This window comes from Lepidochelys kempii, chromosome 20, assembly GCF_965140285.1.
Source record: "Lepidochelys kempii isolate rLepKem1 chromosome 20, rLepKem1.hap1, whole genome shotgun sequence".
NCBI classification, from domain to species: Eukaryota; Metazoa; Chordata; order Testudines; family Cheloniidae; genus Lepidochelys; species Lepidochelys kempii.
This window is the reverse complement of record NC_136399.1, coordinates 2,368,623-2,379,811: the sequence shown is the minus strand read 5'-3', so window position 1 is coordinate 2,379,811 and position 11,189 is coordinate 2,368,623. Positions and strand designations below refer to the sequence as shown.

General features: G+C 66.3%; 1 protein-coding gene across 1 annotated transcript; it reads left to right on the top strand.

The window, feature by feature from the left end:
• Positions 1-827: 827 nt before the first annotated feature.
• Positions 828-10,932, top strand: PMEL (premelanosome protein). Its single transcript, XM_073318536.2, is given in 13 exon segments — positions 828-960; positions 4,136-4,261; positions 4,665-4,811; positions 5,925-6,065; positions 6,523-6,684; positions 7,209-7,610; positions 7,702-8,161; positions 8,578-8,661; positions 8,663-8,718; positions 9,254-9,338; positions 9,637-9,839; positions 10,077-10,164; positions 10,570-10,932. Coding segments are annotated over 13 exon segments (2,247 nt in total). The 3' UTR covers positions 10,730-10,932.
• Positions 10,933-11,189: the final 257 nt, after the last annotated feature.

Below are 11,189 nucleotides of genomic sequence, written 5' to 3'. Positions count from 1 at the left end.
CGTTAAGTGGGGGCTGTACGTGATGGCCAGTGGCGTTCTGTTATTTTCCTTGTTGGGCCTGTTCTGTAGTAGGAGATTTCTGGGTACCCGTCTCGCTCTGTCAATCTGTTTCCTCAGACAGAGCGAGACGGGTACCTGCCCCTCTGCCATGTACATTGGCCAAACCGGACAGTCCCTACATCAACCCGGGTTCTCCAACTCCCGTCTATTCATATGCCAGTATAGTTATGTCTGCAGCTGTAATTTTCACTCCATGCATCTGAAGAAGTGGGGGTTTTACCCACAAAAGCTTATGCTCAAATAAATCCGTTAGTCTTTAAGGTGCCACCGGACCCTTTGTTGTTATCCTGTAGCAGTGAGTTCCACCCACTAATTCTTTGTGTGTGTGTGTGTGTGTGTTATATTTCTGTTGATCAGTTTTCAATGCACTGCCCGTCTCCTCGCTCCTGTATCGGGGAGAGGGTGAATAGAAGCAGCTGGATGCCATGAGCTAAGTGGAATCTGCCTTGCTCAGCGTTGGAGTGACTTGTAATTTCACCCCAAGACCCTGTAGTGAAGTTGCATCACGGGTTACTCGTCCCTCCTGTGATCATTAGAGACGCTTTCTTGTCAGAGCGGAAACCCGTGTCTGTTCTTCTCCCCGTGAAATTCCAGGCTCTGTCTGGAGGCAAAACTAGTGAGGCCCCATTGTGTTAGAAACACAAACTTCTGACTGGATCTCACCCACACGCCCCACTGCTGGTTGGGGGGGAATGAAATTTTCCTGAGGTTGTGCAAGGGGGCGGGGCTATGCAAATGAGGGTACCTTCTTATACAGGGCGGCTAGGATGCTTCGCCTCTCTGCCGTCAAGGGGGTCCAGGAGCGCGGGGGGCGGGTGCGAAGGACGGGCTGGGAGATGCAGACCAGCTGGTACTTGGTGGCTGCCTGGGCCCTTCTGGCTGCGACTGCAGCTCAACGCAGTGAGTAGGGGCCCGGTCCTTGGGGTTAGCAAAGGGCCTGGAGGCGGGATCTCTAGGGCCCCATCTGACCCACCCCCAGCCAAGGCAGGATCAATCCCTGTCACGCGTTGTTCCCGACTCCAAAACGCTGGAGCTGGTACCCATAAAACCCCAGAATCTCCATCTGCCTCAAGGAGTGTGTGTGGGGGGGGGATTCTCTGATACCCTTGGGGGTCAGTGGGGGCATTTACCTGCCATGTCCTAGATCAGGGGGTCACACTGGGCATATCAAACTTAGTGCCACCCCCTCTCCCCTTCCCAGATTGCTGTGTGGGGAAGATGGTCCCAGCTGAATGGGAGATGGGTCGGGGCAGGGGGGTGCGTGTCTGGTATGCAAATGGGGCAGTGAAGAGCCCTGTTGGGGTTTCATTGGCTTCATTAACTGACCCAGACCCCAGATCCGCCCCTGCAGGAGGGAGCACGTTTCTCCGGATGGCGGGGGGTGATAGGTGCTTTTGGATGCAGTGATGCTAAAATGTTAAGGGACCTTAAAGTCCCGTTCAGGGGTGGGTGGGAGTCAGCCAAACGGCTATAAAGTTGCCACGGAGCATGCGTGTGTGGGGGAAGAACGGGAATATCCCTTATAGCCCCCCCCGTAGCGATTCCAGATCTAATGTGCCCCCTTTAGGCGTCCAGAGGGTTTTTTCCCCTGCAGAGGAGACAGACAGATGGACAGACAGACTCCCATGGCTGGGTCAGCTCCCGCGGGCTGAGAGTGAACAGAGACGGTGCTGGCCCACTGGGGACCCGGGCCAAGACTATTCCGGGGCCTCCCCCTTGCCCCTCACCCATCCCCATTATTTCCACAACCCAGACGATGGCCAAACCCACTGCCCGGCCTGCCTACCCCCCGACCTCCCCTGCCTCAAAGCTTGTCTGCGCCAGGCCAGCCTGCAGAGCCGGGCCGGGGACTGCGCGGGGCAGCACCAGCCTCCCACCGTCCATCGGCTGCCCCCGAGCGGCTGCGTAGGGAGATGGGCTGGGCTCCCTCCGGCCCGGTTCTGAGCTGGTGCTGCCAGGTGCTGCGATGGGTTTAACCCGCCTCGCCCCAGTGTCTCCCCCAGGCCGGGCTGGAGCAGGGATGCGTCCCCACCCCGCTGGGAATTGTCTTGCCAGATTAATGAGGGCCGGGGTGGGGTAGCGGTAAAGCCGAACCGCGTGGGGAGCTGGCTCATAGCTCCTGCTAATCCCCCACGCTAGGCCCAGCATCTGGGAAGGATGGGAATGAGGCCGCGCCCTGCTCCCTGCATGTGGGGGGCTAAATCGGGGAGGGGTACCCAGAGGGGGAACCCACCATGCTCACACCCATCCCCATACTGAGGAGGGAGCCTGGGGGCCTGGTCACTCTTTGCGGCTGCGGGTTGCTCTGCTGCTCCTGGGGTTGATGGGGAGGAGACGGGGCAGCAGCTGCCGAGTAATATTCGTACAGCTCCTTGCGCTGTGCCAGGCACAGGGATGTCCCCTCTCCCCCAGCCCCAACCTACTGCTGCAAGGACCCTTCCCCTCACCTACCTACTGACCCCTGCAGCCAGGCATCTGCCCCCTGCTGTTTGCCCTCCTGCAGTCCCCCCCGTAGCTGACCCTGCTGCCTCCTCCCAGACCCCCTGCCCTGTGCTGAGAATTAACACTGCACCCGCCGCGGGGGGGGGGGGGGGGGGTCTCCACTGGGCCATCGAGATCTGGACACCTGGCCAAGGGGCTCGCAGGGGGGATCCCCTAAGGGGGCAGGTTCAGGGTGCAGCTGACTCTCCGTCCCTCTGTCCTTCACCCTTGCTGGTCTCCCCTAGGGCCTGTCTGCAGCAGGGAGCCCCCCCCTGGAAACCTCACTTCCCAGTGGAGCAACACTGTGGGGAGTCTGCCTGTCTGGCCCCACGTCTGGTTGGGGCGCAGGGTGTGGGGGGTTGCAAGTCAGACCATTTCCCTGGGAAATCTCCCCTCCCTGCCCGAGCATCCCAGAGCACTTCACTGCCAGGTGCTGAGCCTCACAATAGGGTCACTGGCATTCCCTGCACCTTACAGCTGGGGAAACTGAGGCACGAAGGGAGATGGGGACATGACGCAAGTCATACAATCAGTCAGCCCCAGAGCTGGGACTAGCCCCCAGGAGTCCAGTCCCCCTGTTCTAACCCTCACTCCTCTCACAGAGCCAGGCAGAGAACCCAGGAGTCCTGACTCCCAGCCCCGGTCCTTCTCCAGCCACTGGACCCCCCTCTCTTCACCCCCAGTGGGTCACACTATCCAGGAGTGATACAGAGGGGCATGCTCCATCCCCCCTCCCACCCAGAGAGGCTGCCTGGTCCAGGGGTGATTGGGACTCTCCCCCTCCCCACTGAGTGGAGGTGCGGGGGGGGGGGTGCATTAACCCTGCGCTGGCTGGAGCATCCTGCACCAGGGACTCAGCTGAGAGTCACATGCAAGGGCTCGGCGGAGGATTTAGAGGCCCATGTGAGGGGTTTTGCCTGGAGCCCCAAGTGCCGAGTGGAAGATCCGTCACATGCTCCCTGCAGCCAGCCGGGTTGCAGGCCGTGGGAGGGCTGTGGGCAGGCTGGGTGCAGGGCGGAGCCACCCCCCAGCTGGTGCAGCGATGGAGCCCCATGGAGCAGGGCCTGGAGGAGCCTGGGGGCCTGCGGGGCTGAGCCTGTCTGCTGGGGCCTGGAGATGCCTCGGGTGGAATCCCCTTGCCCGCGCTGCCGGGATGGCAGGTGGTGCCCAGGGCGCAGGGGCCATGCCCAGGGCTTTGGAGCAGCGAATCTCCCACCATCCTCCTTGTGGGGAATTATCCGCCCTGCCCCCCTGCAGCCTTCCCACCGTGGATCGCAAAGCACCTCGTTCATATTCCACACAAGAGCTGGGGCCAGAACCCAGGAGTCCTGCCCCTTCCCCTCCCCGCTCTAACCCACGAGACACCTCTCCCTACCCAGATCTCCACACAGAACCCAGGACCCCCCAAGCCCTCCACGCCAGCCTCTGGGGAACACTCGAGCTCTGTTCTAGCCTGATCCACCCTGGCCAGGGACGGGTCTTTGCACGCCCTGGCGGGATTCGGGCCAGGGTCTGATCCTGCCGGCTGGGCTCAGGAACTGGGTCATCCCCCCCGCGATCCCAGCTCTGGATCTCGGATCCCGTCTCTCTCCAGGGGCCGGCAGCAGAGGCCAGGGGAGTGACCGACGGAACCGACAGCCCTTGGCTGAGGGGTCGTGGAACTCCCAGCTGTACCCCCGCTGGCAGGAGGGCGACCCCCGGCAGCAGAACTGCTGGAAAGGTAGGGGCTGGCCCCTCTGAGCCCAACGCTGTGCCACTGGGGGCTGCGGGTAGGGCCTGAGGGGCAATGGTAGAGCTGTGGGGGAGCCCAGGGTTGGGCTAGCAGGAGGCTGCGGGTCGGGAGTGAGGGGCACCGGCAGAGCTGGGTTGGGGGGCGCCATGGGCTGGGCTAGCAGGGGCTGCGGGTCGGGAGTGAGGGGCACCGGCAAAGCTGGGGAAGGGGGGGCGCCCAGGGCTGGGCTAGCAGGGGCTGCGGGTCGGGAGTGAGGGGCACCGGCAGAGATGCGGGTTTAGGGATGAAGGATTCACCCTGTGAGAAGCTGGAAACACCGGGGGGGGGGGGGCTGCACCCCCTCCCCCAATCTGCGCCCCACCAGCTGGCTGCCTTCCCCTCTCCCTCCCAGGCGGCCCCGTGACCTTTGACATCAGCAACGACGCCCCCACCATGACGGGCGCCCGGGCCACCTTCGCCATCGCCCTGCGCTTTCCCGGCAACCAGACGGTGCTGCCCGACGGCCGGGTCGTGTGGAGCCAGGACTGCACCGTGGACGGTGAGCCCCCCTGCGACGGCCCCCCCCCAGCACAGCGCCCGTCTGGGGGCCGTCTTCCCCGATGGCGACTCGCACCCAGAGCAACGAGCCCGTCCGGAGCTGGGGAGGGGCCGTGGCTCTAACCCCCCCCAGCCCCCCGGTATTTCTGAGGGCGGGCAGGGGAGTATGGTGTATTTCAGCAGGACGTGGGGCAGAGACTGTTGCTTGGGGGGATACCTTATATTTCCATGGGGGAGCTGTACGCACAATATTTCTATATGGGGGTGGCAGTGGGTCTAGGATTTCTATAGGGTGGGGGGGTGGAATCTGGTATTTCCATAGGGAGCGGCCTTGAAAGCCGCCCGCATTCATCCCCTGGATTTGAAAGGACCCTCTTGTGGGGCTGGACACCCACCCCCAGGTGCTGCCGGTGCCAGGAGGTTCCCCGATGTGCTGATGCCCCCCATTTCCCTGCTCCATCCGCCCAACGGCAGCTGCCCTCAGCCCCCTAGGATCTGCCTGCCCAGCAGTGATCTGCCCCCTTTCCAGCCTGCTCCCAGGCCGGGCAGTGGGTGGGCGGCCCCTGGGCCATGCCCAGCATGTGTGGGGGGGCACATGGCGCTGCCAGGCGTCTGGGGGCAGGGGATTCTGGGCCCTGCTGCAGGAGTTCATGCCCCACGTCAGCCCGATCTGGCAATTAGCTCTGCCCCCAATCTCCAGATCAAGCTGCACCCCATCCCACCCCTCATCAGACCAGCCCCCTCCCCTCCTGTGTAAAGGGCTTTGGTAGCTGAAGGGTGGGGGAAGGGAGAGAGCCCTGCAGGCTGCACCTTTGATTGGTTGTCCATCCCCAGAAAGGGAGGGGGGAGCGAAGCAGAGACACCCCCTCCCAGAGTCAGGATAGAACCCAGGAGTCTGGGATCCCAGCCCCCCCGATAAAACCAGGGCTAAAACTCAGGAGTCCTGGCTCCCAGCTCCCCCCTTCTAATCACTAGACCCCTCCCCCTTTCCTTCCCCAAGCCAGGATAGAACCCAGGAGTCCTGGCTCCCAGCTCCCCCCTTCTAATCACTAGACCCCTCCCCCTTTCCCTCCCCAAGCCAGGATAGCACTAACTGCCCCCTTCGCTCCTGCAGGTACCCAGGTGAGACGGGGGGACGCCGTCTTCCCAGAGGAGCCAGGCGAGGGCCCTGGTGGCGTCTTCCCCGACGGGCAGCTCTTCCCTCCCAGCGCCCGGGGCAAGCGCAGCAAGTTCGTCTACGTCTGGCAGACCTGGGGTGAGAGCCAGCCCCCTGCGCCTGCCACCCACCCCCCCGGACCCCCTGCACACCCCTCAGAGCGCCTGGCACAGGCAGGGCCATGGCAGAAGCCTCCGTCCCACACGAACAGCTGGCCCCCGGCGCCCCATGGGGAGCGCTAGCCTGAGGCTTGGCCCCAGGCCCCCCAATAGCCCTCGGCATCTTCCGCTCTTCAAAGCGCCAAACAAACGTTATCCAATGACTTCCCGCAGCATTTCCTCTCAGTGGGGAAACTGAGGCACAGAGCGAGACCCAGTCACACTCACTGGCAGAGCTGGGAATACAACCGAGGAGTCCTGGCTCCCAGCCCCCTGCTCTAACAACTAGCCCCCCCGACCTGGCCATGCTGCGGGACCCTCTCCAGTAAGAACTGGAGTCTCTGCACCCCCTGCTCCCTCCCTGGGCTGCACCCTGACCTTCCCCCTGCCCCCCACAGGGCAGTACTGGCAGGTGGTAGACGGCCCCTCCTCGCTCCTGACGGTGGAGACGGCCGGCGTGGCCCTGGGCTCCTACGCCATGGACGTCCAGGTCTATCACTACCGGGGGCGCCGCAAGTTCATCCCCATGGGCAGGGCCACGTCCCAGTTCAGCATCACGGGTGAGGCCCGGGCAGGGCTGGGGGGCGACCGACCGGCCGGGGGCTGCGGGGCGGGGGGCCTGGACGGGTTTCACATGCGTCACCAGGCGGCTTGGGCACCGCAGGCTCCATTTGGCCCCCTTCCTCCTCCGCCTCCCTGCCCCATCCCGTGGCCACGGCCTCGCTCCGCTGGCTCTGCTCACCCCTGCCCCAGAGCAGCTCCCCGGGCAGGTCGGGGGGCGTTACTGGGGCACGGAGCAGGTCCTAGGAGCCCTGTGTGCACCTGAACCAGGGCAGGGGGCCCTGGGCCGGTGGGGGCAGCGAGGCACCAGGTCTGTGGAGCTCCAGGTCTGTGGGGGCAGTGGGCCCTGGGATCTGTGGGGCTCCAGGGGGCAGGGTCTGTGGGGGCAGGGGGACCCCAGGGTCCTTGGGGGCAGGGAGGCACCAGGTCTGTGGGGCTCCAGGGAGCAGGGGCCCCCCGGGTCTGCAGGGGCAGGGGGGCCCTTCCATAAAGGCCTGGAGCCTCCCTGACCCCCACTCCCCAGACCAGGTGCCCTTCGCGGTGGACATCGCCCAGGTGCTGGACGTGGACGGGGGCGACCGGCGCTTCGTGCGGAACCGAGCCGTGGCCTTCAGCATCCGGCTGCACGACCCCAGCCACTACCTGCAGGCCGCCGACGTCTCCTACTCCTGGGACTTCGGGGACCAGAGCGGCACCCTCCTCTCCCGCGTCCGCACCGTCACCCACACCTACCTGGAGCCTGGCACCTTCCGGCCCCGCGTGGTGCTCCAGGCTGCCATCCCCGTGGCCTGCAGCATCACCTCACTGGCACCGGTCGTGGACCCCACCACGGTCCCCCCAGGGCAGCGCACCTCCACCTCGGCTCCAGCCAGCCTGGCGCCCAGCGGGAGCCCCACGCAGACACCGGGCCAGCCGCTGAGCGTCGGTAAGTGGTGGACGTGTCCCTGGGCTGGGCTGGGCTGGGCTGCGGGTGCCAGTCCGGAACCGGCTGCAGCTCTCGTGCTCTCTGCCCACAGTGCCCACCGCCACGGCCGAGCCAGTGACGCCCACGGCAGGCACAGCCTCCATCCCTCCCAGCCCCGTGGTGCCCGGCACGGGTGCCACCCTGCCCGGTGCTGTGACCTCGGCTGCTGGTGGTACCACGGCTCCCACCCCCGCCTTGGAAACCAGCACCGTGCCCGCCGTGGCACCTGGGTCCGTGGTCACTGTCGGTGCTGCCGGCTCAGACCTGGCTGTGGCTTCTGCGGATCCGCCACTCCCTGCCTCCGTCTCTGCCGCTGGAGACCCGCCGGGCACCTCGCCACCAGCATCTGCGTCCTCCGTGGCCAACCCGCCGGGCACCTCGCCACCTACGACTGCGTCCTCCGTGGCCAACCCGCCGGGCACCTCGCCACCTACGACTGCGTCCTCCGTGGCCAACCCGCCGGCCAGCGTGGCAGGAATCGTGGCCAACACTAGCTTGGAAGCAGCAGGTGGGTGCTCGCCTTGTATAGGTGGGGTCCCACGGGGCTGACCCAAAAGACCCCCCTGCCCCCCAATGATTTCAGGGGTCCAGCTTGGGCCCGATTTCAGTTTGCGGGGGGCAGGGTCCTTGCCCGGGCTGCCTGGGGATTGACACTGGTCAGCGCCCGGCCCAGACCAGGGAGGCTCGGCTCAGCCTGATATGGGGCCCTGGCTGTGGTTCCAAGCACCACGGGGGCCCAGGGGGTGGAAGGCAGCAGGTCGCGGCTGTGCCTGGCCTGGGGGGGCAGCGTGGTCCCAGGCCCAGCTGCCAACATGTCAACGTGGGCGAGAGCTGGACAACGTTGGGCGTCCCCCGGGCGGGGTGGCCGTGACCCAGGGGTCGCACCGGGTGGGCAGGGCCGGTCCCGGGGGGGTCTCCCTTCTCTCAGCCCCTTATCTCCCTGCAGACGTGGCTGTCGGCACCGCGGATCCTGCCACCCCCGAGGTTCTTGTCCTGGCCAAGCGGCAGGCGCCCGCTGGCTGCGTCCTGTACCGATACGGCACCTTCTCGACAGAGCTGGAGATCGTCCGTGAGTTGGGGGCGTGGCGCGGCCTGTGCTCGGGGGGCTGCCCCCAGCCCGGGGTCCCAGCGAGCCCCTGGCCCCGAGCAATGGGGGGCTTCCTCCACCGCAGCCGGCTCAGTCCAGCCGCAGGGCAGTGTCAAGCTGCAAAGCTCCGGGCCTGGGAGGGGCCATCCCAGCCTGGCTGGGCTCGGGGCAGGGGCCGGCTGGTGAAATCCAGGGGCTCCCTGGTCCCTGGGGGTTAGTCTGCACTAAGGCCTGGCCTGAGATTCACCCTGACTGGGGGGGCTGCCCTGCCCCCCCATGTGGTTGGGAATGGGGCACAGTGCAGGGAGCCCCCCAGCCGTTCCCATTCCAGCCCCTGTATCTGGACCAGAGCGATGGACACTAGGCTCTGGGCCAGCCCCCGGCCCCTCTGCTGGCCATTTCCATGGGAGCAGGTTGGAGGGGGCAGGCTGGTTCCCGGGGTGGCCATGGCTGGGTGGGGGACAGTCTCGGGGCAGGGCCCGGCTGCGCATGCCCCCCTAACGCCTGCCCGTTGCAGAGGGGATCGAGAGCATGGAGATCGTCCAGGTGGCCCCGGCGGTGGGCGAGAGCGCCGTGGAGCTCACCGTGACCTGCCAGGGGAGGTAGGGGGCACCGGGGGGCGGCATCGGGACGGGCATGGCTCCTGCTGGCGGGGTGGCTTCATGCCCCAATCCCCCCACCCCCACCCCGGGGCCTGCAGCAGAACCTCGGAGCCGGGCTCTGCTCCGCCACGTGCTGGGGGAGATCCCCTGGGCCAAGCCACCCCCAGCATCGTCCCGTCCCCCATGCCTGCCGAGCCTGGCTCCCAGGGGCACTTGGCCCATCCCACCTCCTGCGGGTGCCCCCCACCCACCTGCCCCCGTGGCCACGCTTTACCTGCCCTCTCCCCCCACCCCCCAGCCTGCCAGAAGAGGTCTGCACCACCGTCTTGGACCCCACGTGCCTCACGCCCCAGCAGAGCGTCTGCACCCCCGTGCCCCCGGCGCCCGCCTGCCAGCTGGTGCTGCGCCAGGCCTTCAACCAGAGCGGCCTCTACTGCCTCAACGTCTCGCTGGCCAACCCCGCCAGCCTGGCCGTCGCCAGCACCCAAGTCAGCATCCGAGGTAGGGGCTGGGTTTGCAGGGCTGGGGGGCTGTGCAGGGCGGGGCAACCCCCTCATGGCTGCACACGGAGCTGTTCGCGGGGCCTGAGCCAGCCCCCCCGAGCTCTGGGGAGTTTGGGGCCCAGCCGTCTCCAAGACACCCCAGCCCGGAGAGGGGTAACGGAGAGGCTGGCTGGCCCCGTCCTGCTGGGTGCGGCCCCAGCCCCACCTCACCGCTGCCCGTGTCTGTGCCCTGCAGGTGCCGAGCCCGCCGCGCCCAGGATCACACTCATCGTGGGGCTCATGCTGGTGGCCGTGGCCCTGGGCACCGTGTCCTACGCCTACAGGTGAGACCAGCCCCCACCCGCTTCAGACGCCGGGGCTGCGCCAGGCCCCACTGCTCCCAGAGCCGGGGTGCCAAACGGAGCCACCCCAGAGCCCAGCCCAGCTTTACAGGCCAGCATCCCCGGGCTGCCCAGCATCCCCGGGCCGAGATCAGGGCCCCATTGCACCAGGCGCAGCCCCGAAGAGCTTCCCCGCTGCTCAAAGGGAGGGTTATGAGCTCCCAGTTATGGGGGGGAAACTGAGGCACAGTGCATCAGTGGCAGAATTGGGGCTAACCCAGTTTCCTGCTTTGTGGGCTGCCCTCTGGGGAGCCAGGCCCCAGCTGGTGGGTTTTTTTGGGGGGGGGGCAGCCCTGGGCCCCAGCTGGCCAGGTATGACACCCCCCCTCTCTTTTTGCCCCTTGGCAGGCGTGTGAAGTACAGACCCCTGCCCGCAGGCCCCGCCCGCAGCCCTCTGCCCCGGGCCTGGCTACCTGACCGCGCCGCCCTGCGTCTCTTCCTGCGCCAGGCCTTCAGCACTGTGCCCACCGGCGAAAGCAGCCCCCTGCTCAGAGGCAACGTGGTCTAGAGCCAGTGACGCCCCCCCGAAAGGACCCTGCCCCCACTCCTGCCATTCGGGGTGGGGGCTGGGGATGCCCGACCCACCCAGCCCCAGAGCTGCAGTGCTCCCTGCCCCCCCCAGCACGGGGGGAAGGAGGGAGCCCTCCCTGCTCCAGCTGGCACCCTGCGGGGGGGGGGGTTCAGGTGCCCTCGTCCTTATCAGCTATTAAACACTCAGACTCCTGCCCGCGTCTGCTTGGTTCTGTCCCTGCCAGGGAAGGTGCTGGGTGAATCCTGGGGGGGCAGGGCTGGCTGTGCAGGGGGGGGGGGGCATGGGATAGTCAGGAGTCAGCTCCCCCCCACCCCGCCTTATAGGTCTAGCTCCGCACTCACCTCCAGCAGGGGGCAGGGATGTGCCTAATCACTAGAATAGAACCCAGGCGTCCTGGAACCTTGTGCAGACCTCGCCTCCCCCCAGAACTGGGAGT